This window comes from Oncorhynchus masou, unplaced genomic scaffold (assembly GCF_036934945.1).
Source record: "Oncorhynchus masou masou isolate Uvic2021 unplaced genomic scaffold, UVic_Omas_1.1 unplaced_scaffold_554, whole genome shotgun sequence".
NCBI classification, from domain to species: Eukaryota; Metazoa; Chordata; class Actinopteri; order Salmoniformes; family Salmonidae; genus Oncorhynchus; species Oncorhynchus masou.
The window spans coordinates 267,195-293,753 of NW_027011956.1; the positions used below are offsets into that span (position 1 = coordinate 267,195).

General features: G+C 46.3%; 1 protein-coding gene and 1 pseudogene across 2 annotated transcripts; one reads left to right on the forward strand and one right to left on the reverse strand.

The window, feature by feature from the left end:
* Positions 1–256: 256 nt before the first annotated feature.
* On the reverse strand, positions 257–23,107 carry LOC135536080 (monocarboxylate transporter 4-like). 2 transcript variants are annotated; one of them, XM_064962466.1, is made up of 8 exons: positions 22,405–23,107; positions 7,002–7,242; positions 5,781–5,924; positions 4,294–4,430; positions 3,501–3,752; positions 2,613–2,840; positions 1,894–2,074; positions 257–1,277 (listed from the first exon to the last, which is right to left on the reverse strand). In XM_064962466.1, the coding sequence occupies exons 2-8, from the start codon at positions 7,222–7,224 to the stop codon at positions 718–720; spliced, it is 1,725 nt and encodes a 574-aa protein (XP_064818538.1). In that variant the 5' UTR covers positions 7,225–7,242; positions 22,405–23,107; the 3' UTR covers positions 257–717. The 2 variants fall into 2 exon arrangements, with proteins under 2 accessions (XP_064818538.1, XP_064818537.1); XM_064962465.1 differs by lacking the exon at positions 22,405–23,107 and adding an exon at positions 16,048–16,365.
* Positions 21,927–26,559, forward strand: part of LOC135536081 (tRNA-dihydrouridine(16/17) synthase [NAD(P)(+)]-like) — a 33,198-nt pseudogene continuing 28,565 nt past the window's right edge.

A 26,559-nucleotide genomic window follows, 5' to 3' on the forward strand; every position in this document is an offset into this window, starting at 1 on the left:
TGTGTGTCCTAGTCTAATAAAGTCTACAATCTCTACAAGGTTACACAGTGAAATTCAACCGTTCAACATCACTATACCTTTAAAAGTCTGTGCCAAAGCTCTGAGTGAAAGTTAATGCATGACAGTAGCCAGATATCTATCCATTCATTCCTCGTTCTGCCTTGCAACGGAATGTTGAATGACAGCGGGATGTTCCACGCTGGGTTTGGTTAAAGTTCCGGAACACTTCTAATGTTGTGCTCCAGAGTAACAGTGGTAGGAAGGACGGTATTTATTCCACATTATTACAGACAACAACATGGTGTCTCCCATATCGCCCTGCAGCACTACACTCTGGTAGCTTCACAATTCACACGGCAGGGCACAACACTATTAACACGGTTATTCACTTGACATTTATCAGTTTTACTTCACGATTGTGTGTGTGTTTGTGTGTGTGTGTTATTGTTTTTGATATGGCACACAGCCCACAGAGAACAGCTACACAACATAACAACACAACAACACCTCAACTACATACAGGAGGACACTGTCAGGACCAGCTGTGTCTTCCCCAGTATGCTTCTCTAAGCACTTTCTTGGCCCACTTCTAAGTACACTTTTTAGTGCCCTTCAAAGTACACTGCGGAGTACAATTCTTAGTGTGCACTTTAAAGTGCCCTTGGCAGTGTTTAAGTGTAAAGTCTGTAGTTTGTCCTGTGCCAGGTTCTCTTCCTCCTACAGACGTGTCTCAGAACTGGAGAGCAAGGCGCCATTTTGTTCTTCTGGTTCTTTAAGGAAGCGCTCCACTTCTTCTGAGACCACCATTACGCTCTCAGGCCTGATCTCCTCCTTCTTTTTCTCACTGTCTTCCTCATCCTCCTTTGCTTTCTCAAACGCTTCCTCCTTCATCTCCTTCACCTCCTCTTTCTCCTTCATCTCCTTCACCTCCTCTTTCTCCTTCATCTCCTTCACCTCCTCTTTCTCCTTCATCTCCTTCACCTCCTCTTTCTCCTTCTCCTCCTTCATCTCCTTCACCTCTTTCTCCTTCATCTCCTTCACCTCTTTCTCCCCCTTCTCTACTTCCTCCTCCTCCTCTTCCTCAGCGGGAACAGGCTTGTTGAGAAGCTCCATTTCCGCGGAAACCGTTCCGTTCTCCAGTTCCGCAGCGGGTTCCGAGAGCTTCTTCCTGATGAACAGGAAGTTACACGTGGCGAGGACCACGGCGGCGAGGACCACCTCAATTCCTGCCAGCAGGAACACGTACATGTAGTTCTTAGTGGCGTCCAGCAGCCGACCTGACGAGAGGGAGGGAGAGAGAGAGGGAGGGAGAGAGAGAGGCAGGAGGAGGAGGGAGAGAGAGGGAGGAGGTGGAGGAGGGAGAGGGAGAGAGAGGAAAGAGGGAGGAGAGGGAGGAGGGAGAGGAGAGAGTGAGGGAGAAGGGAGAGGAGAGAGGGATGAAAGAGGGAGGAGAGGGAGGGATGGAGAGAGGGAGGGAGGAGGGATAGAGAGAGAGGGAGGAGGGATGGAGGGAGAGAGAGGGAGGAGGTGGAGGAGGGAGAGGGAGAGAGAGGAAAGAGGGAGGAGAGGGAGAGGGAGGAGGGAGAGGAGAGAGAGGGAGGAGAAGGAGGAGAGAGGGAGGGATGGAGAGAGGGAGGGAGGAGGGATGGAGAGAGGGAGAGAGAGAGAGAGAGGGAGGAGGGATGGAGGGAGAGAGGGAGGGATGGAGAGAGAGGAGAGAAGAAGGAGAAACGGGTGGAGCGAGCAACGGAAAGAGAGAGACGTGGACAAAGGGAGAGGGGAGAGAGATCAGAGGGGAGAGGAAACTGGATAAATTCTCCGTTATATTTATCTAACCTTAACCCTAACCAAACCCTAACCCAACCTCCACCTGTCAATCCTGTGTGTACTAACCTGCTCCAGGTGGTCCCACCAGCACAGCAATAGCTTCCATGAGCAACACCAGTCCTATAGCGCTGGAGAATTTCTCCGTGCCAACGATCGCCATGAGAACCTCAAACTGTAGCGCCCCGACCATGCCGTAGGAGATCCCGAAGAACACACAGAACACCACCAGAGACGGGTAGTCCTTCGCCTGCAGGTGACATGGAAACCAGATAGTATTTACAGTAACATTTTACAGTATTTACAGTAACATTTTACAGTATTTACAGTAACATTTGACAGTATTTACAGTAACATTGTACAGTATTTACAGTAACATTTGACAGTATTTACAGTAACATTTTACAGTATTTACAGTAACATTTGACAGTATTTACAGTAACATTTTACAGTATTTACAGTAACATTTGACAGTATTTACAGTAACATTTTACAGTATTTACAGTAACATTTTACAGTATTTACAGTAACATTGTACAGTATTTACAGTAACATTTGACATTATTTACAGTAACATTTTACAGTATTTACAGTAACATTTTACAGTATTTACAGGATACCAACAGTAACAGTATTGATACAGTAACAACAGGGATGTTAACAACACATATGTATAGTTTAGATGCTGTATGTATCATTAGTCAATACAGCAAACAGAAATGTACACATGACAACCAAATCAACCTCAACAAGCCACCACATTACTGTAATTACACGTCCAGCCCTACCTGAGATCCCACCAGGTCAGTGCATCCATTAAAGATCATGGCGAAGCTGAACAGGTAAACAACTCTGGGCCTGACCCACTTCAGCCCAGCGATGATGCCACAGGTGGGTCGGGCGAAGATGTCTATGAAGCCGAGGATGGATAGGAGGAGGGCCGACTTGGTGTCTTCGTTGCCCAGCTCTTTGGCATAGCTCACCACGAACACCGGCGGTACAAACAGACCCAGAACCTAGGACAGGATCAGATGAACTCTTAACCATGTCAAGTTGACGCGAAGGCAGACTATTTCATTGCAGTCAAGTGACATGAATACAAAAAACAAAAACAAATTAAAAACCTAGAAGAACTACAGCTTCTACTTTGTACTTTATTTTGAAGTCATTTAAAATAAAGACCCCTTTTTTTCAATTATTGAATTGTAATTTCATTTTTCTTAGGACTCTAGTCAAAAGTAGTGCACTATATAGGGAATAGGGTGCCATAGAGCTCTGGTCAGGAGTAGTGTACTATATAGGGAATAGTGTGCCATAGAGCTCTGGTCAGGAGTAGTGTACTATATAGGGAATAGGGTGCCATAGAGCTCTGGTCAGGAGTAGTGCACTATATAGGGAATAGGTTGCCATAGAGCTCTGGTCAAAAGTAGTGCACTATATAGGGAATAGTGTGCCATAGAGCTCTTGTCAGGAGTAGTGCACTATATAGGGAATAGGTTGCCATAGAGCTCTGGTCAAAAGTAGTGCACTATATAGGGAATAGGGTGCCATAGAGCTCTGGTCAGGAGTAGTGCACTATATAGGGAATAGTGTGCCATAGAGCTCTGGTCAGGAGTAGTGCACTATATAGGGAAAAGGGTGCCATTTGGGACAGTATTGTTCTTGTTCTGACTCACCATAATAGATGCAGCTATGGTGTAGATCAGGAAACCCCTGTCCTTAAACACACTGAAGTCCAGGAGAGGTTTGGGTTTGGACTGGGTCTTCTCTACCTCCAACTCTTTTCCCTCCTTCTCTACGTCTTCCCGCTGGGGGGGTTTAGGAGGGGCCACTAGGGGCCTCATGAGGGCCGCGCAGGCGCAGCAGTTGAGCAGGAGCCCTCCGAGGATGAGGAAGCCTCCTCTCCAACCGTACTGGTACTGCAACAGCTGGAAGAGACAGCAGGGTTAAGGTCAGGGCTAGGGTCAAAGGTTAGAGGTGTAATGTAGAGGGGAGAGGCAGCAAAGGGTGATGGGGCTCCCAGCAGCAGGGTTATGGTCAGGGGTCAGGGGTTAGGGGTCAGGGGTCAGATGTTTATATGTGTGGTGTCGTACCTGACCCAGAGGTGATAAGCAGCAGAGGGCCACAGGGCTCCCAGCAGCAGAGTTATGGTTAGGGGTTAGGGGTGTTGTGTTGTACCTGTCCCAGAGGTGATAAGCAGCAGAGGGCCACAGGGCTCCCAGCAGCAGAGTTATGGTTAGGGGTTAGGGGTGTTGTGTTGTACCTGTCCCAGAGGTGATAAGCAGCAGAGGGCCACAGGGCTCCCAGCAGCAGGGTCAGGGGTTAGGGGTCAGGGTTCAGGGGTTAGGGGTGTAGTGTAGTACCTGTCCCAGAGGTGATAAGCAGCAGAGGGCCACAGGACTCCCAGCAGCAGGGTTATGGTTAGGGGTCAGGGGTTAGGGGTCAGACGTTAGGGGTGTTGTGTTGTACCTGTCCCAGAGGTGATAAGCAGCAGAGGGCCACAGGGCTCCCAGCAGCAGCCAGGCCGTTAGCCAGGGGCCTCTTCTCACTGAAGTAGCGATTCAGCATGATCAGAGACGGCTGGAAGTTCAACGCCAGGCCCAGACCTGGAGGACAGGGGGACAGGAAAGGACTGTCAAAGAATTAGGAGACAAACAGTATCACATTGATGACGCTGATGTACAGGTTGGTGTGGGACCAACCTGTAATGACTCCAGTAGAGAGATAGATGTGGACCAACCTGTAATGACTCCAGTAGAGAGATAGATGTGGACCAACCTGTAATGACTCCAGTAGAGTGATAGATGTGGACCAACCTGTAATGACTCCAGTAGAGAGGTAGATGTGGACCAACCTGTAATGACTCCAGTATGGAGGCAGATGTGGACCAACCTGTAATGACTCCAGTAGACAGGTAGATGTGGACCAACCTGTAATGACTCCAGTAGACAGGTAGAAGTGGACCAACCTGTAATGACTCCAGTATGGAGGTAGATGTGGACCAACCTGTAATGACTCCAGTAGACAGGTAGATGTGGACCAACCTGTAATGACTCCAGTAGACAGGTAGATGTGGACCAACCTGTAATGACTCCAGTAGACAGGTAGAAGTGGACCAACCTGTAATGACTCCAGTAGACAGGTAGATGTGGACCAACCTGTAATGACTCCAGTAGACAGGTAGATGTGGACCAACCTGTAATGACTCCAGTAGACAGGTAGAAGTGGACCAACCTGTAATGACTCCAGTAGACAGGTAGAAGTGGACCAACCTGTAATGACTCCAGTAGACAGGTAGATGTGGACCAACCTGTAATGACTCCAGTAGACAGGTAGAAGTGGACCAACCTGTAATGACTCCAGTAGACAGGTAGAAGTGGACCAACCTGTAATGACTCCAGTAGGGAGGTAGAAGTGGACCAACCTGTAATGACTCCAGTAGACAGGTAGATGTGGACCAACCTGTAATGACTCCAGTAGACAGGTAGATGTGGACCAACCTGTAATGACTCCAGTAGACAGGTAGAAGTGGACCAACCTGTAATGACTCCAGTAGACAGGTAGAAGTGGACCAACCTGTAATGACTCCAGTAGACAGGTAGATGTGGACCAACCTGTAATGACTCCAGTAGACAGGTAGAAGTGGACCAACCTGTAATGACTCCAGTAGACAGGTAGAAGTGGACCAACCTGTAATGACTCCAGTAGACAGGTAGATGTGGACCAACCTGTAATGACTCCAGTAGACAGGTAGATGTGGACCAACCTGTAATGACTCCAGTAGACAGGTAGAAGTGGACCAACCTGTAATGACTCCAGTAGACAGGTAGAAGTGGACCAACCTGTAATGACTCCAGTAGACAGGTAGATGTGGACCAACCTGTAATGACTCCAGTAGACAGGTAGATGTGGACCAACCTGTAATGACTCCAGTAGACAGGTAGAAGTGGACCAACCTGTAATGACTCCAGTAGACAGGTAGATGTGGATGATGCTGGTGGAGAAGGAAGACAGAATCATCCCCAGAGAGGCAAAAAGTCCCCCCACCATCATCACCGGACGACATCCGTAACGATTCACCAACACACTGCACAGAGGACCTGCAGGGAGAGGAACACACATCGAATCTGTGTGTCAGTGTGTGTGTGTGTTAGACAGTATCTGTGTACCTGTTTATGTGTGTGTTAGACAGTATCTGTGTATCTGTTTATGTGTGTTAGACAGTATCAGTGTGTGTGTGCGTGCGTGTGTGTGTGTGTGTGTTAGACAGTATCTGTGTACCTGTTTGTGTGTGTTAGACAGTATCAGTGTGTGTGTGTGTGTGTGTGTGTGTGTGTGTGTGTGACAGTATCAGTGTGTGTGTGTGTGTGTGTGTGTGTGTGTGTGTGTGTGTGTGTGTGTGTGTGTGTGTGTGTGTGTGTGTGTGTGTGTGTGTTAGACAGTATCTGTGTGTATGTGTGTTAGACAGTATCAGTGTGTGTGTGTTAGACAGTATCTGTGTGTGTGTGTGTGTGTGTGTGTGTGTGTGTGTGTTAGACAGTATCAGTGTGTGTGTGTGTGTGTGTGTGTGTGTGTGTGTGTGTGTGTTAGACAGTATCAGTGTGAGTGTGTGTGTGTGTGTGTGTGTGTGTCTGTGTGTGTGTGTGTGTGTGTGTTAGACAGTATCTGTGTGTATGTGTGTTAGACAGTATCAGTGTGTGTGTGTTAGACAGTATCTGTGTGTGTGTGTGTGTGTGTGTGTGTGTGTGTGTGTTAGACAGTATCAGTGTGTGTGTGTGTGTGTGTGTGTGTGTGTGTGTTAGACAGTATCAGTGTACCTGTCTTTTTTATTTTTCTGTGGTATCCAATTGGTAGTTACAGTCTTGTCCCATCGCTGCAACTCCCGTACGGACTCGGGAGAGGCGAAGGTCGAGAGCCGTGCGTCCTCCGAAACACAACCCAACCAAGCCACACTGCTTCTTGACAGAATGCCCACTTAACCCGGAAGCCAGACGCACCAACGTGTCGGAGGAAACACCGTACACCTGGCGACCGTGTCAGCGTGCATTGTGCCCGGCCTACCCAGAATCTCCAGTGGCACAACTAGCACTGCGATGCAGTGTCTTACACCACCGCACCACTCGGGTTTGTGTGTGTGTGTGTGTGTGTGTGTGTGTGTGTGTGTATACATCCTCTACCTGTGCCGTAGAGCATAGCCAGCAGTATAGATGAGATCCATGCCGTGTCGCTGTACCCCACGTCGAACTCTCTGATCAGTTCCTTGAAGAACACGCTGACGGCCTTGGGGAAGGCGTAGGAGAACCCCGTGATGACGAAACAGCCGGACAGCACAGCCCAGCCCCACCCCCCGTCTGGTGCCTTCACCCCCCCAGGTCCCTCGTCCACCACCACACCTCCCATGGTCCTCTAACTATGGATCTGAGAGGAGAAAGAGGAAGGGGTGGATTATAGTGTAGATAACTGGGGGGGGGGGGAGTAGTCCTGACCGGGACTCGAACCCAGGTCCAGCGTCTGTCAACCCAACACCTTAGCTGTTACACCAAGAGATCCAAAGCTCTTGACGAGGTTGCTAGGTGTTGGGATTAAAGGTCGCAACAATGGAAATAGAATTCATAGAATGTGCATAAACAGCGTAGATCTAACATTGCATACCGGTAGTAACACAACTTCCTATCTGTATCCTAAGCCTCGTAACCATGTTGTCATTGCCTTAATTATTACTGTGTTGAATTTTATTTCACCTTTATTTAACTTCGCAAGTCAGTTAAAGAACAAATTCTTATTTACAATGACGGCCTACACCTGCCAAACCAAGGACGACGCTGGGCCAATTGTGCGCTGCACTATGGGACTCCCAATCACGGCCGTTTGTGATACAGCCTGGATTCGAACCAGGGTGTCTGTAGTGACGCCTCTAGTACTGAGATGCAGGGCCTTAGACCGCTGTGATACAGCCTGGAATCGAACCAGGGTGCCTATAGTGACGCCTCTAGTACTGAGATGCAGTGCCTTAGACCGCTGTGATACAGCCTGGAATCAAACCAGGGTCTGTAGTGACGCCTCAAGCACTGAGATGCAGTGTCTTAGACCGCTGCCCCACTCGGGATGAATAAATGTTGTGGAATAAATTATATATTGATTAAATTACATATTGATTAAATTACATATTGATTAAATTACATATTGATTAACAGATTGCATGAAGTGGCTTGGCCTTGGTCTGTATTCATTGTGCAACAGCAGGTTGGAATACGATCAGCAACAATGACTTAAACCAGACTGAAATGTTCAATATAAATACAATACATTATTTACTCTCTGTAGCCCGGCCAGGTGACCTTGCCAACCTGGAGGTCACGACAGTATTGCAATCGTCTTTGCTGTGTGCGTACTTTCAGAAATGTATATAATAATATAATAATCACACTCACCACCACCATCACAATATATTAGATTTACAAACATAGCTACAGGAGGCTGACTGATTACACCGAGTAATGGCTAGCCATGGCTCCATGGAGAGCCGTAATGGACTCTGGAGATTTACAGTTTCACTTCAGCAATGGAGAAAGCAATGGGTTTTAGTGCCACCGCTATGCATCAGCAGCCATGGCAGGCCCCCCCAGGCCAAGCATTCTCTGAGGGATATTTATGACCAAGACACCATCGATACAGAGAGCTAGCCACGCACACATGCACGCACACACACGCACGCACGCACACACGCTCACACGCACACGCACACACACACACGCAACGCACACACACACACACACACACACGCACGCACACACACACACACACACACACACACAACGCACACACACACGCAACGCACGCACGCACACACACACACACACACACACACACACACACACACACACACACACACACACACACACACGCAACGCACACACACACACACACACACACGCAACACACACACACACACACACACACACACACACACGCAACGCACACACACACACACACACACACACACATTCTGGGGGCTCTTCTGTTGTGCACACACACACACACACACACACACACACACACACACAGGCAGGAGTTATCTGTGCTGTGCTGCAGTTTCTCAGAAACAATGGATTTAACTTCCGTAAACACTATTCTGATTTTCTGGGGCTCTTCTGTTATGCTTGAGGCTGACTTTAATCAACTATTCTCAATGATCCTTTAAAACATTTGACAGGATTGTTTTCCTCTACTAGGTTGTCAGTGGGACTGTTGATATACTAATGAGCTTTATGAGATCTATGTCTGGTGTGTCTCGTCTATAGAGGTTGGTAGTAGATCTATGTCTGGTGTGTCTAGTCTATAGAGGTTGGTAGTAGATCTATGTCTGGTGTGTCTAGGCTATAGAGGTTGGTAGTAGATCTATGTCTGGTGTGTCTAGTCTATAGAGGTTGGTAGTAGATCTATGTCTAGTCTATAGAGGTTGGTAGTAGATCTACGTCTGGTGTGTCTAGTCTATAGAGGTTGGTAGTAGATCTATGTCTGGTGTGTCTAGTCTATAGAGGTTGGTAGTAGATCTATGTCTGGTGTGTCTAGTCTATAGAGGTTGGTAGTAGATCTATGTCTGGTGTGTCTAGTCTATAGAGGTTGGTAGTAGATCTATGTCTGGTGTGTCTAGTCTATAGAGGTTGGTAGTAGATCTACGTCTGGTGTGTCTAGTCTATAGAGGTTGGTAGTAGATCTATGTCTGGTGTGTCTAGTCTATAGAGGTTGGTAGTAGATCTACGTCTGGTGTGTCTAGTCTATAGAGGTTGGTAGTAGATCTATGTCTGGTGTGTCTAGTCTATAGAGGTTGGTAGTAGATCTATGTCTAGTCTATAGAGGTTGGTAGTAGATCTACGTCTGGTGTGTCTAGTCTATAGAGGTTGGTAGTAGATCTATGTCTGGTGTGTCTAGTCTATAGAGGTTGGTAGTAGATCTATGTCTAGTCTATAGAGGTTGGTAGTAGATCTACGTCTGGTGTGTCTAGTCTATAGAGGTTGGTAGTAGATCTATGTCTGGTGTGTCTAGTCTATAGAGGTTGGTAGTAGATCTATGTCTGGTGTGTCTAGTCTATAGAGGTTGGTAGTAGATCTATGTCTGGTGTGTCTAGTCTATAGAGGTTGGTAGTAGATCTATGTCTGGTGTGTCTAGTCTATAGAGGTTGGTAGTAGATCTATGTCTGGTGTGTCTAGTCTATAGAGGTTGGTAGTAGATCTATGTCTGGTGTGTCTAGTCTATAGAGGTTGGTAGTAGATCTACGTCTGGTGTGTCTAGTCTATAGAGGTTGGTAGTAGATCTATGTCTGGTGTGTCTAGTCTATAGAGGTTGGTAGTAGATCTACGTCTGGTGTGTCTAGTCTATAGAGGTTGGTAGTAGATCTATGTCTGGTGTGTCTAGTCTATAGAGGTTGGTAGTAGATCTATGTCTGGTGTGTCTAGTCTATAGAGGTTGGTAGTAGATCTATGTCTGGTGTGTCTAGTCTATAGAGGTTGGTAGTAGATCTATGTCTGGTGTGTCTAGTCTATAGAGGTTGGTAGTAGATCTATGTCTGGTGTGTCTAGTCTATAGAGGTTGGTAGTAGATCTATGTCTGGTGTGTAGTCTATAGAGGTTGGTAGTAGATCTATGTCTAGTCTATAGAGGTTGGTAGTAGATCTATGTCTGGTGTGTCTAGTCTATAGAGGTTGGTAGTAGATCTATGTCTGGTGTGTCTAGTCTATAGAGGTTGGTAGTAGATCTATGTCTGGTGTGTCTAGTCTATAGAGGTTGGTAGTAGATCTATGTCTGGTGTGTCTAGTCTATAGAGGTTGGTAGTAGATCTATGTCTGGTGTGTCTAGTCTATAGAGGTTGGTAGTAGATCTATGTCTGGTGTCTAGTCTATAGAGGTTGGTAGTAGATCTATGTCTGGTGTGTCTAGTCTATAGAGGTTGGTAGTAGATCTATGTCTGGTGTGTCTCGTCTATAGAGGTTGGTAGTAGATCTATGTCTGGTGTGTCTAGTCTATAGAGGTTGGTAGTAGATCTATGTCTGGTGTGTCTAGTCTATAGAGGTTGGTAGTAGATCTATGTCTGGTGTGTCTGGTGTGTCTAGTCTATAGAGGTTGGTAGTAGATCTATGTCTGGTGTGTCTAGTCTATAGAGGTTGGTAGTAGATCTATGTCTGGTGTGTCTAGTCTATAGAGGTTGGTAGTAGATCTACGTCTGGTGTGTCTAGTCTATAGAGGTTGGTAGTAGATCTATGTCTGGTGTATCTCGTCTATAGAGGTTGGTAGTAGATCTATGTCTGGTGTGTCTAGTCTATAGAGGTTGGTAGTAGATCTATGTCTAGTCTATAGAGGTTGGTAGTAGATCTATGTCTGGTGTGTCTAGTCTATAGAGGTTGGTAGTAGATCTATGTCTAGTCTATAGAGGTTGGTAGTAGATCTATGTCTAGTCTATAGAGGTTGGTAGTAGATCTATGTCTGGTGTGTCTAGTCTATAGAGGTTGGTAGTAGATCTATGTCTAGTCTATAGAGGTTGGTAGTAGATCTATGTCTAGTCTATAGAGGTTGGTAGTAGATCTATGTCTGGTGTGTCTAGTCTATAGAGGTTGGTAGTAGATCTATGTCTAGTCTATAGAGGTTGGTAGTAGATCTATGTCTGGTGTATCTAGTCTATAGAGGTTGGTAGTAGATCTATGTCTGGTGTGTCTAGTCTATAGAGGTTGGTAGTAGATCTATGTCTGGTGTATCTAGTCTATAGAGGTTGGTAGTAGATCTATGTCTGGTGTGTCTAGTCTATAGAGGTTGGTAGTAGATCTATGTCTAGTCTATAGAGGTTGGTAGTAGATCTATGTCTAGTCTATAGAGGTTGGTAGTAAATCTATGTCTGGTGTATCTAGTCTATAGAGGTTGGTAGTAGATCTATGTCTGGTGTGTCTAGTCTATAGAGGTTGGTAGTAGATCTATGTCTGGTGTGTCTAGTCTATAGAGGTTGGTAGTAGATCTATGTCTGGTGTATCTTGTCTATAGAGGTTGGTAGTAGATCTATGTCTGGTGTGTCTAGTCTATAGAGGTTGGTAGTAGATCTATGTCTGGTGTATCTAGTCTATAGAGGTTGGTAGTAGATCTATGTCTGGTGTGTCTAGTCTATAGAGGTTGGTAGTAGATTTACATTTACATTTAAGTCATTTAGCAGACGCTCTTATCCAGATCTATGTCTGGTGTGTCTAGTCTATAGAGGTTGGTAGTAGATCTATGTCTGGTGTGTCTAGTCTATAGAGGTTGGTAGTAGATCTATGTCTGGTGTGTCTAGTCTATAGAGGTTGGTAGTAGATCTATGTCTGGTGTGTCTAGTCTATAGAGGTTGGTAGTAGATCTATGTCTAGTCTATAGAGGTTGGTAGTAGATCTATGTCTGGTGTGTCTAGTCTATAGAGGTTGGTAGTAGATCTATGTCTAGTCTATAGAGGTTGGTAGTAGATCTATGTCTAGTCTATAGAGGTTGGTAGTAGATCTATGTCTGGTGTGTCTAGTCTATAGAGGTTGGTAGTAGATCTATGTCTGGTGTGTCTAGTCTATAGAGGTTGGTAGTAGATCTATGTCTAGTCTATAGAGGTTGGTAGTAGATCTATGTCTAGTCTATAGAGGTTGGTAGTAGATCTATGTCTGGTGTGTCTAGTCTATAGAGGTTGGTAGTAGATCTACGTCTGGTGTGTCTAGTCTATAGAGGTTGGTAGTAGATCTATGTCTGGTGTGTCTAGTCTATAGAGGTTGGTAGTAGATCTATGTCTGGTGTGTCTAGTCTATAGAGGTTGGTAGTAGATCTATGTCTGGTGTGTCTAGTCTATAGAGGTTGGTAGTAGATCTATGTCTGGTGTGTCTAGTCTATAGAGGTTGGTAGTAGATCTATGTCTGGTGTGTCTAGTCTATAGAGGTTGGTAGTAGATCTATGTCTGGTGTGTCTAGTCTATAGAGGTTGGTAGTAGATCTATGTCTGGTGTGTCTAGTCTATAGAGGTTGGTAGTAGATCTATGTCTGGTGTGTCTAGTCTATAGAGGTTGGTAGTAGATCTATGTCTGGTGTATCTAGTCTATAGAGGTTGGTAGTAGATCTATGTCTGGTGTGTCTAGTCTATAGAGGTTGGTAGTAGATCTATGTCTGGTGTATCTAGTCTATAGAGGTTGGTAGTAGATCTATGTCTAGTCTATAGAGGTTGGTAGTAGATCTATGTCTGGTGTATCTAGTCTATAGAGGTTGGTAGTAGATCTATGTCTGGTGTGTCTAGTCTATAGAGGTTGGTAGTAGATCTATGTCTGGTGTATCTAGTCTATAGAGGTTGGTAGTAGATCTATGTCTGGTGTGTCTAGTCTATAGAGGTTGGTAGTAGATCTATGTCTGGTGTATCTCGTCTAGCAGTGGGCCTATAGCCTAACTGACACCTGTTGTAGCCCAATTAGAGCTTATAACCTAATACAGATCCAGCGCGAGAACGAATCAGTTAGAGAAGAGGAAAGAGAGCCTCCCACTGGCCCTTCAACACCACTTTCAGCAGCATCTGGTCTCCCATCCAGGGACGAACACTGCTTAGCTCCGTGATTGAGAGTCACATAGGGCGGCACACAATGGGCCCAGCGGTTGGGCCGGGGTTGACCGTCATTGGGAATAAGAATTTGTAAAAACGTCTGGGGTCGCGCTCCTTTCCCGCGAAATCCTTGGAATGTCTTCACATGGACAAGTTTAAAGCCAAAACTCCAAGTTCGATGAATTCCCTGGAGCGCAGCTTTAAAGGGACGGATTGACCGTGACACCGTTCTGTTTCCACCTTGAAGAAAGACTGATACTGAGAACCCAAACAAAGACATTCCCCTTTAAGACCCGACATATAGACCTGCGACCATAGCCCACTGTACATGGCCTATGTTGTGCGGGCATAACGGTCCTTTGAATACCTAACCTACAGCAAATATAGTATTATAAAAACAGCAGTATTAACACATGTTTTTATTTGAATGTCCAAAAACCTATGAGCTGTGTAAGACGTGACGTAGACTGCGCTCCGAATGTGTTACAGAGATACGGTGCGCGCATCACTAGCGGTTATGGAAAGACAAAAACTATAAGGGGTTGTCACTAGTTACCACAGCCACAAAGTCCAAATTTGGCTGACTTCGGTTGTCAGTTGGACGATGTTTCCTCCGACACATTGGTGTCGAGAAGCAGTGCGGCTTGGCAGGGCTGTGTTTCAGACGCATGGCTCTCGACCTTCGCTTCTCCGGAGTCGGTAGTAGGGTACTCTCCTTTCACAGAAAACTCTGAGGTGAACGCAGCCCGCCGCCGTCAATGAGTGAACCCTCCGATGTCACTGTTTGAAGTGTATATTCTTGGTAGGGTCTCTGCTTTATAACCTGTGATCATGTGCATAAGCTAACATGGTCTGTGGTCTGTGGGTCATTCACCGGACAGGACAGAGATGGATTCGCTGACCATAAGGTAGAGCACAATTACCTAGCAACGCGGTACAGCAAGTCAGCCTGTGTTGGTGCGTCTGGAACGTGACCAGCGTGCTGAATCGATCCATTTATGATTTATAACAACGTGTTATGGGGATCATGGATGATATTCTCTCTCGCTCTCTCTCTCTCTCGCTCTCTCTCTCTCTCTCGCTCTCTCTCTCTCTCTCTCTCTCTCTCACACACACGCACACACAGTATTGCGCAGTTAACCTTGTGGGGACATACAATTCAGTCCCATTCAAAATCCTATTTTCCTTAACCGTAACCCAAAAACATAACCTTAACCCTAAACCTAACCCTAGCTCCTAACCCGAACCATACAACTAACCCTAGCTCCTAACCCTGAACCTAATTCTAACACTAATTCTAACCTTAACCCTAAACCCCCCAGAAATAGCATTTGACCACGTGGGGACCAACAAAATGTACCCAGTTGGTCAAATGTTTGTTTGTCTACTATTCTTGTGGGGACTTCTGGTATATTTAAACACTTCCAAACACACACACACACACCTGGTCCCTGAGAGATGTGGAGTGAGAATACATGGTTTTAGCTTCGCAAGGTATTGTTACATCAGCTGAGCAACTCTGCGCAGATGCTAATGTGGGCACCAGGCAGAAGAACCACATAGATAGACTCTTCAAATAGTGAGAGAGTCAACGAGATGATGATTGAAGTGAAAGTAAAAGCACATTACAGGTGTGCGCGTTCATAGTGACATGATGGTGCGCTCAAAATAGAGTTCGGCATCTCCAAACTCACAGACACATAACACGGACCTGGTATGATGTCGATACACTACTTCATGTTCTTTTCATCCCACATAGCTTGTTGGGGGACAGGGGACCCTGGAACTGGGCTAGAGATAGGCCTACAGTATAGAGATTTCCCGGAGCTATGTCATCTCGGCTACGTCACTACAATCGCCCCACTCTGCGATGATGCGCAAAGTTCCATCCGAGCGTTCGTTTTGGCGCATAGCCTGCATGTTTATCACGTTGTTAACTTGACCGTTGTAAAATGTCAAATATATTAAGCCTACGTGTAACCAAAAACAGACTTACCGAAGCTACAGGTTTATATTTGAGCCTCTCAGCGGTTGTGATAGACATCGTCAATTTTATGACGTTGATGGCGACACGCTGTTCGGAGAGGAGAGGGACCTGTTGTTACAACCCCCCCAACCGATCCCCTGTATGCTGTGGCCGGGGTCACGACTATAGCGCACACCCAGCTGAATGAATGGCCTGTCACTTATTAGAAGGGTTTGTAATATACTCTTTTTGGTCAATAATAAAATGACATGCCCTGATGCCTACTTATAAAATAATATCAATAGACACATTCTTAAAAGGTAATTTACTAAAAATAATAATTTGATAATGTCTCATCCATCCATCCATTCTCTCTGTCATAATGACATATTTTTGACAGTCTCCATCATTACATAGCCTCAGTTACTCAACCGACCTTCCAGACAGTCAGCAACAGCATGGTTGGTTCCCAATTCCATACAAAATAACTACATCCCATTGTGGCAGCTGAGGAGGATTTCTCACTCCCATCACCATCACCATCATCATCATCATCATCATCATCACCATAACAGATAATAACCAAATCATCGTGTCATCGTTATCCGGTTGCCCCTCTGCCCCTCTTCCAACAATGATTTCCTTTCCAGCCTATAATGACAGTGATAGTGGTACGTACCTTAGGGATGCTCTGCTTCGCTGAGCTCAGAACGGTCTGTATGCTGTCGTGGTCGCTCTCTCTGCCACCTTGTACTGTTCTATCACGTTCACTCCGGCACGTATGAGAACTGCGACGTCAGCGAAGTGAAAAAAGGAAACTCCCCCACTTACTCACCGCTCCAGAGATAGTACAGGGTCCTAGTGTCGGCAGCGTTGAGAGTGACAGCCCGTTTCCGGTTTGGTGGTTGGTGACGCAACAGTGACTGTAACTGATGTATTCATTTCCTTTTCTATTTCCTGCATTTTTAAAGTATTTTTGTTCCACTTATGGACTCATAATAGGTAAATTAACAGATATTTTTAGAGCTGGGATGCTTGGAGGAAACATATACAGTGGCATCTCTCTGTGTGTGTGTGTGTGTGTGTGTGTGTGTGTGTGTGTGTGTGTGTGTGTGTGTGTGTGTGTGTGTGTGTGTGTGTGTGTGTGTGTGTGTGTGTGTGTGCGTGCGTGCGTAACTGATCATCATGTTTACCTAGACAAAGTCATGAGTCACAGAGTCATGACACCATCATGGGCAGCATGTCACAAGATTGTGAATAGCTGGATGCTGTGTGGAAGCTTAAAGGACATAATGAGTGAAACACCTATAGATGCCAGTCAACCTGTACCTCTCAACCTAGCCTGGGTGCCAGTCAGTCTGTACCTCTCAACCTAGCCTGGGTGCCAGTCAATCTGTACCTCTCAACCTAGCCTGGGTGCCAGTCAGTCTGTACCTCTCAACCTAGCCTGGGTGCCAGTCAGTCTGTACCTCTCAACCTAGCCTGGGTGCCAGTCAGTCTGTACCTCTCAACCTAGCCTGGGTGCCAGTCAGTCTGTACCTCTCAACCTAGCCTGGGTGCCAGTCAGTCTGTACCTCTCAACCTAGCCTGGGTGCCAGTCAGTCTGTACCTCTCAACCTAGCCTGGGTGCCAGTCAGTCTGTACCTCTCAACCTAGCCTGGGTGCCAGTCGGTCTGTACCTCTCAACCTAGCCTGGGTGCCAGTCAGTCTGTACCTCTTAACCTAGCCTGGGTGCCAGTGTTTGGCTTGACAAGGACAGCAACAGAGTTGGCAAGAACACAAAATTGGATCATATAATTTGGAAATTGTGCCAATTTCATATCCGTTGCTTCTCAGCACCCTTTTCATTGACTTTAGTCTAACTCTGTAAGCACCGTCGCCAAGCTTTTTAAATCAGTCCAACCGCTTTCAATCACCACATTAATGTAGTATTGTAAGTGGTCTGAGAGAGCTGTCTAGGAGTGGACGGACGCCTGCCAAACAGATCTCTTGGCTCACAGCACTATAGCTATCAATATCTATGACGTGCTGACACTACCACTACTACTCTACCAGCCTGGTCTCATAGACTAGACGTTAAATAGTCAACATAAAGCCGACACATTCAAATGAGTATGATATGTTACGTTTAGTAGGGCTACTTAAGGCAAACACAAGAGTAGAGGAGTTGGGAGGGATGGAGGGGTGGGTATATAACGCAAAAAGGGTGTGAGTTTGAAACTCATCACAGACAACTTTAGCATTTTAGCTAATTAGTAACTTTTCAACGAGTTACAACTTTTTAGATACTTTGCAACTACTTAGCATCTTAGCTAACCCTTTCCCCTAACCCTATCCTTAAACCCTTTAACCTAACTCCTAATCTTAACCCTAACCCCTAATCTAGCTAACGTTAGCCGGCTAGCTAACGTTAGCCACCTAGCTAGAATTCGTAACGTATCATACATTTGGCAAATGGGTAAATTTTTGTGCGTTTTGAAAATTATTTTATTGTTTAACATATTGTATGTTTGTAAAATTGTAACATATGAATTGTAATTTGTAACATATCATACTAAATGGGTGATGGACATTCACAAATTAGTACATACCATCCTAAAACATAACATATCATACTAAACGGAGCGTCTCGGATTTACGTAAAGAATATTGCGAAGTGCTCTGAGACCAGGTTGACTCTACACTACTCTCTATCAATATCTATGACATGCTGATACCCATAGTACTACTCTCACTCCATCACACTATGGAACCATTAGGTCAGACTCAGAGGACAGAGGGAACTGTGATGACGCCAGCCAGAGGGAACTCTGATGATGCTATTGGGACTGGGCACTAGTCAAAAACGGAAGACTACTGCATATGCTGACCCCATGAAGAAGGCCTGAGGACATCATGTGTATCGATCACAGCTGCTGTCGAAACAGAGAGCTCACTGGGGAACTGTAGCTGAGTGAAGAGCATGCTGGGAGATGGAGTCACACGGTGGAAGAATTCAGTGATGTTATTACCTAGAATTTCCTGAATAGTTTTTTTTCCGGTCTCGGTTAGTTGTGTAAGTAATGCTGTTTCCACCATCGTTGATGTGTGTTTTCATAAGCAAACAGGAACAAACACTACAGGCCAAACTATTTCCATAACAACCAGTAGACGGTCCCTCTCTTTTGTCTAGGTAAACATGATGATCAGTTACACACACACACACACACACACACACACACACACACACACACACACACACACACACACACACACACACACACACACACACACACACACACACACACACACACACACACACACATACACACACACACACACAGTCTCTACATGTTTTCTCTGCCAGGTTAGGAAGGGGACCCTGGGGGGCCTCTACATGTTTTCTCTGCCAGTTTAGAAATGGGACCCTGGGGGGCCTCTACATGTTTTCTATGCCAGGTTAGGAAGGGGACCCTGGGGGGCCTCTACATGTTTTCTATACCAGGTTAGGAAGGGGACCCTGGGAGGCCTCTACATGTTTTCTATGCCAGGTTAGGAAGGGGACCCTGGGGGGCCTCTACATGTTTTCTCTGCCAGGTTAGAAATGGGACCCTGGGGGGCCTCTACATGTTTTCTATGCCAGGTTAGGAAGGGGACCCTGGGAGGCCTCTACATGTTTTCTCTGCCAGGTTAGAAATGGGACCCTGGGAGGCCTCTACATGTTTTCACTGCCAGGTTAGGAAGTGTGTGTTTGTGTGTGTGTGTCTGTGTGTGTGTCTGCAGGTGTGTCTGTGTGTGTGCATCTGTGTGTGTGTGTGTGTGTATAGATGCTGGGGGATGTGGTTTGGCTATTTGTGTTTACGTGTGTATTCGTGGTTCTATGTGTGTGTGTGTGGTTATACGTGTGTATTCGTGGTTCTATGTGTGTGTACTGGTAAACCCTTGAGAGAACGTGTCGGTACACAAAGTGTTGCTTGTTGAACCAATAAAAGGAACCCGTAAGAAAACCCCCACAGTATTTGTATAACTCATAACAGTATGAAGCAACCCTTGAGAGCACACGTGTCAGTAATATGGACTATAGACAGTTACGTGTAGAGTTCTATAAGAAAAAGTCCTTATAAAAGCCCTTCTGTATAACAGCATGATGCAAACACTCTGTAATGGAACAGGAATGAGGGATGGGAATGAAATCAGGTGTTTTATTTCACTGACGTTACACATACCTGTCCTGTTTGAATAAACCAGGGGGAGTGGCCTGGTCTCTGACAGGAACCAACCTGTCCTATTTGAATAAACCAGGGGGAGTGGCCTGGTCTCTGACAGGAACCAACCCGTCCTGTTTGAATAAACCAGGGGGAGTGGCCTGGTCTCTGACAGGAACCAACCCGTCCTGTTTGAATAAACCAGGGGGAGTGGCCTGGTCTCTGACAGGAACCAACCTGTCCTGTTTGAATAAACCAGGGGAGTGGCCTGGTCTCTGACAGGAACCAACCTGTCCTGTTTGAATAAACCAGGGGGAGTGGCCTGCTCTCTGACAGGAACCAACCTGTCCTGTTTGAATAAACCAGGGGGAGTGGCCTGGTCTCTGACAGGAACCAACCCGTCCTGTTTGAATAAACCAGGGGGAGTGGCCTGGTCTCTGACAGGAACCAACCCGTCCTGTTTGAATAAACCAGGGGGAGTGGCCTGGTCTCTGACAGGAACCAACCCGTCCTGTTTGAATAAACCAGGGGAGTGGCCTGGTCTCTGACAGGAACCAACCCGTCCTGTTTGAATAAACCAGGGGAGTGGCCTGGTCTCTGACAGGAACCAACCCGTCCTGTTTGAATAAACCAGGGGGAGTGGCCTGGTCTCTGACAGGAACCAACCTGTCCTGTTTGAATAAACCAGGGGGAGTGGCCTGGTCTCTGACAGGAACCAACCTGTCCTGTTTGAATAAACCAGGGGAGTGGCCTGGTCTCTGACAGGAACCAACCCGTCCTGTTTGAATAAACCAAGGGAGTGGCCTGGTCTCTGACAGGAACCAACCCGTCCTGTTTGAATAAACCAGGGGAGTGGCCTGGTCTCTGACAGGAACCAACCTGTCCTGTTTGAATAAACCAGGGGAGTGGCCTGGTCTCTGACAGGAACCAACCTGTCCTGTTTGAATAAACCAGGGGGAGTGGCCTGGTCTCTGACAGGAACCAACCTGTCCTGTTTGAATAAACCAGGGGAGTGGCCTGGTCTCTGACAGGAACCAACCTGTCCTGTTTGAATAAACCAGGGGGAGTGGCCTGGTCTCTGACAGGAACCAACCTGTCCTGTTTGAATAAACCAGGGGAGTGGCCTGGTCTCTGACAGGAACCAACCTGTCCTGTTTGAATAAACCAGGGGAGTGGCCTGGTCTCTGACAGGAACCAACCTGTCCTGTTTGAATAAACCAGGGGGAGTGGCCTGGTCTCTGACAGGAACCATCCTGTCCTGTTTGAATAAACCAGGGGAGTGGCCTGGTCTCTGACAGGAACCAACCTGTCCTGTTTGAATAAACCAGGGGGAGTGGCCTGGTCTCTGACAGGAACCAACCTGTCCTGTTTGAATAAACCAGGGGAGTGGCCTGGTCTCTGACAGGAACCAACCTGTCCTGTTTGAATAAACCAGGGGAGTGGCCTGGTCTCTGACAGGAACCAACCTGTCCTGTTTGAATAAACCAGGGGGAGTGGCCTGGTCTCTGACAGGAACCAACCTGTCCTGTTTGAATAAACCAGGGGGAGTGGCCTGGTCTCTGACAGGAACCAACCTGACCTGCAGTATTTACTGAGTTATTGGCTGTTCCACTGGATGTCAGAAGGTGAATTCACCAATTTGTAAGTCGCTCTGGATAAGAGCGTCTGCTAAATGACTTAAATGTAAAATGTAAATGTCCTGTTTGAATAAACCAGGGGGAGTGGCCTGGTCTCTGACAGGAACCAACCTGGAGCGGATGGTTTTGAGTCCCAAATGGCACCATATTCCCTATATAGTGCACTACCAAGTGGCCCTTGTCAAAACAAAAGTAGTGCACTATAAGGGAATAGGATGCCATTTTGGATGCAGACCGTGTATGGGACCCACACCAGCACCACACCAACAATGACTTCCTCTGTCCTGTGGCCACAGGTTAGTAATGGGAGGAGGCGTCTGGCACAAGAGGAAGTCCCAGAGTTATATAGGGTTGACAGTCCAAGGCTCAGCTTACAGTAAGGAGCGGCAGGGTGGCCTAGTGGTTAGAGCATTGGACTAGTAACCGAAAGGTTGCAAGTTCAAATCCCCGAGCTGACAAGGTACAAATCTGTTGTTCCACCCCTGAACAAGGCAGTTAACCCACTGTTCCTAGGCCGTCATTGAAAATAAGAATTTGTTCTTAACTGACTTGCCTAGTTAAATAAAGGTATATATATATATATTTTTTTTTAAAGGACACAGAACCTGCTGGGAATAATCCAGTCATTGCCATAGATACCAGTTCTGTAATGGGGCGGAGACACAGGTCACATGACGACAATGTCTTTCATAAAATGCCTTGCAGCATTCAGAAGAGGAAATCGACACACCCGAGGAAGCAGACCGAAATCGACACACCCGAGGAAGCAGACCGAGCAGGTTCTAACAGGTTATTACTTCTCACTAATGTCGTTGCATACATCACCTGTTCCTCATGAGGGGAGCAGAGAATAGCCTGGTCAAAAGTAGTGCACTATATCGGGTATAGATTGGCATTTGGAACAGAGCCTAGGTCAATACAACACACCTCTCCATATAGTCAAATGACCCCAGACAGATAGAGACGTTCTGTACTTCCTGTAACTGTTCGTTCACATCATTGCCCTGACTGTGGTAGAATTACACAACTAGTGTACCTTGTATCTTTCACAATACCTACGGGTGGTTAGCCGGACACAGATTAAACCTAGTTCTGGACTAAGAATCATTTCTGATAGAGATTCAGTCCAGGACTTGGCTTAATCTGTGTCCGGGAAACTTCCCCTTGCAGTATTTGACTCTCTATACAGTATTACATACAGGAAACCTCACGAACCTTGAGAAACACAGACAGCCAAGCCGGCACCCATAGCCATGGCTACATCCATATTTTATTCTGTTACTTGACATACTTCCCAGACCTGCAGTATTTACTGAGGTATTGATTCTCCATCCTGGTCAGTGACCTGCAGTATTTACTGAGTTATTGATTCTCCATCCTGGTCAGTGACCTGCAGTATTTACTGAGTTATTGATTCTCCATCCTGGTCAGTGACCTGCAGTATTTACTGAGTTATTGATTCTCCATCCTGGTCAGTGACCTGCAGTATTTACTGAGTTATTGATTCTCCATCCTGGTCAGTGACCTGCAGTATTTACTGAGTTATTGATTCTCCATCCTGGTCAGTGACCTGTAGTATTTACTGAGGTATTGATTCTCCATCCTGGTCAGTGACCTGCAGTATTTACTGAGTTGATTCTCCATCCTGGTCAGTGAGATGCAGTATTTAATGAGTTGATTCTCCATCCTGGTCAGTGACCTGCAGTATTTAATGAGTTGATTCTCCATCCTGGTCAGTGACCTGCAGTATTTACTGAGTTATTGATTCTCCATCCTGGTCAGTGACCTGCAGTATTTACTGAGTTATTGATTCTCCATCCTGGTCAGTGACCTGCAGTATTTACTGAGTTATTGATTCTCCATCCTGGTCAGTGAGATGCAGCTGTGTCTAGCTCCGTCAGAGACGTGTGCTGTGAGGACTATTTCCTGTTGATTTGTGAGGACTATTTCCTTTCTGGTGACATCCTGCCTAACAATCCCCCCCCCCCCACACACACACACACACACACACACACCAGACAAACTGTAGCGGAGACTGGATTACCTCATCATGACACAGCAAATATCACAAGACCTCGTTGTCTCCCCGGCTGCATCTCAATACAACGACTTATTCTCCTCATCTCCTCATCTCTTTCTTCATCTGCACTCAGGCAGCTGAGGGCCATGGATAGAGACAGAGGAGGCAGTTGAGGGCCATGGATAGAGACAGAGGAGGCAGTTGAGGGCCATGGATAGAGACAGAGGAGGCAGCTGAGGGCCATGGATAGAGACAGAGGAGGCAGTTGAGGGCCATGGATAGAGACAGAGGAGGCAGCTGAGGACTATGGATAGAGACAGAGGAGGCAGTTGAGGGCCATGGATAGAGACAGAGGAGGCAGTTGAGGGCCATGGATAGAGACAGAGGAGGCAGCTGAGGGCCATGGATAGAGACAGAGGAGGCAGCTGAGGGCCATGGATAGAAACAGAGGAGGCAGTTGAGGGCCATGGATAGAAACAGAGGAGGCAGTTGAGGGCCATGGATAGAGACAGAGGAGGCAGTTGAGGGCCATGGATAGAGACAGAGGAGGCAGTTGAGGGCCATGGATAGAGACAGAGGAGGCAGCTGAGGGCCATGGATAGAGACAGAGGAGGCAGTTGAGGGCCATGGATAGAGACAGAGGAGGCAGCTGAGGGCCATGGATAGAGACAGAGGAGGCAGTTGAGGGCCATGGATAGAGACAGAGGAGGCAGTTGAGGGCCATGGATAGAGACAGAGGAGGCAGCTGAGGGCCATGGATAGAAACAGAGGAGGCAGCTGAGGGCCATGGATAGAGACAGAGGAGGCAGCTGAGGGCCATGGATAGAGACAGAGGAGGCAGTTGAGGGCCATGGATAGAAACAGAGGAGGCAGTTGAGGGCCATGGATAGAGACAGAGGAGGCAGTTGAGGGCCATGGATAGAAACAGAGGAGGCAGTTGAGGGCCATGGATAGAGACAGAGGAGGCAGTTGAGGGCCATGGATAGAGACAGAGGAGGCAGCTGAGGGCCATGGATAGAGACAGAGGGGGCAGTTGAGGGCCATGGATAGAGACAGAGGAGGCAGTTGAGGGCCATGGATAGAGACAGAGGAGGCAGTTGAGGGCCATGGATAGAGACAGAGCTATATAGTTTAGTTTATAGTTATAGTTTATATTTAGATAATGGAGTAAACATGCAGAACGCTGTCAGTTCTAGTTGTGTCACTAATGACACTGATGGGTTTGGATCTATATTTCTAGTGACACGGTCAGTATGCTAAATGATTAAAATCTACTACTAACATGTACAAATAGTTACAGTAGTGGTAGTAGTGGTAGTAGTGTTAGTAATGGTAGTGGTAGTGGTAGTAGTAGTAATGGTAGTAGTAGTAGTGGTAGTAGTAGTAGTGGTAGTAGTAGTAGTAGTTGTAGTAGTAGTAATGGTAGTAGTAGTAGTGGTAGTAGTAGTAGTAGTGGTAGTAGTAGTAGTGGTAGTAGTAGTAGTGGTAGTAGTAGTAGTGGTAGTAGTAGTAGTAGTTGTAGTAGCAGCACCAGTAGTAGCAGTAGTAGTAGAAGTAGTAGTAGTAGTTGTAGTAGCAGCACCAGTAGTAGCAGTAGTAGTTGTGGTAGTAGTGGTAGTAGTGGTCATAATGGTAGTGGTAGTGGTAGTAGTGGTAGTAGTGGTCATAGTGGTAGTAGTGGTAGTAGTGGTAGTAGTAGCATTAGTAGTAGCAGTAGTAGTTGTGGTAGTAGTAGAAGTAACAGTAGTAGTAGTAGTAGTAGTAGTAGTTATAGTAGTAGTAGAAGTAGTAGTAGTAGTTGTAGTTATAGTAGTAGTAGTAGTAGTTATAGTAGTAGTAGTAGTAGTAGTAGTAGTGGTAGTAGCAGTAGTAGTAATAGTAGTAGTAGTAGTAGTGGTAGTAGTAGTAGTAGTAGTAGTAGTAGTAGTTATAGTAGTAGTTATAGTAGTAGTAGCAGTAGTAGTTGTGGTAGTAGTAGCAGTAGTAGTAGTAGTAGTAGTAGTAGTAGTAGTAGTAGTTATAGTAGTAGTTATAGTAGTAGTAGTAGTAGTAGTAGTAGTAGTTATAGTAGTAGTTATAGTAGTAGTAGCTGTAGTAGTTGTGGTAGTAGTAGAAGTAGTAGTAGTGGTCATAGTGGTTGTAGTGGTCATAGTGGTAGTAGTGGTCATAGTGGTTGTGGAAGCATTAGTAGCAGTGGTACTACTACTACTAGTAGTAGCAGCAATAGCAGCAGTAGTAGTAGTAGTGGTTGTAGTGATAGTGGTGATAGTCACAGTAGTAGTAGTTGTAGTAGTAGTGGTATTAGTAGTAGTAGTAGTGGTAGTTATAGTAGTAGTGGTAGTAGTAGTAGTAGTAGTAGTAGTAGTAGTATTGGTAGTAGTAGTAGTAGTATTGGTAGTGGTAGTAGTAGTAGTAGTAGTAGTAGTAGTAGTAGTAGTAGTATTGGTAGTAGTAGTAGTAGTAGTAGTAGTGGTGGTGGTGGTGGTAGTAGTGGTGGTGGTAGTGGTGGTAATGATAGTGGTAGTGGTGGTGGTGGTATTAGTGGTAGTGGTAGTAGTGGTGGTGGTAGTGGTGGTGGTGGTGGTAGTAGTGGTAGTGATAGTGGTGGTGGTGGTGGTAGTAGTGGTGGTTGTGGTAGTGGTGGTGGTAGTGGTGGTGGTGGTGGTAGTAGTGGTAGTGGTATTGATAGTGGTGGTGGTAGTGGTGGTGGTGGTAGTGGTAGTAGTAGTGGTGGTGGTAGTGGTAGTAGTAGTAGTAGTGGTAGTAGTAGTAGTAGTAGTAGTAGTAGTAGTAGTAGTATTGGTAGTAGTAGTAGTAGTAGTAGTAGTAGTAGTGGTGGTGGTGGTGGTAGTAGTGGTGGTGGTAGTGGTGGTAATGATAGAGGTAGTGGTGGTGGTGGTATTAGTGGTAGTGGTAGTAGTGGTGGTGGTGGTGGTAGTAGTGGTAGTGATAGTGGTGGTGGTGGTGGTGGTAGTAGTGGTGGTTGTGGTAGTGGTGGTGGTAGTGGTGGTGGTGGTGGTAGTAGTGGTAGTGATAGTGGTGGTAGTGGTGGTGGTGGTAGTGGTGGTGGTGGTAGTGGTAGTAGTAGTGGTGGTGGTGGTGGTGGAAATGGTGGTAGTGGTAGTGGTGGTGGTCGTGGTAGTGATAGTAGTGGTGGTGGTAGTAGTGGTAGTGGTGGTGGTGGTGGAAATAGTGGTAGTGGTAGTGGTGGTGGTGGTGGTGGTAGTAGTGGTAGTGGTGGTAGTAGTAGTAGTGGTGGTGGTAGTAGTAGTGGTAGTGGTAGTAGTAGTAGTAGTGGTAGTGGTAGTAGTAGTAGTGGTGGTGGTAGTAGTAGTAGTGGTGGTAGTAGT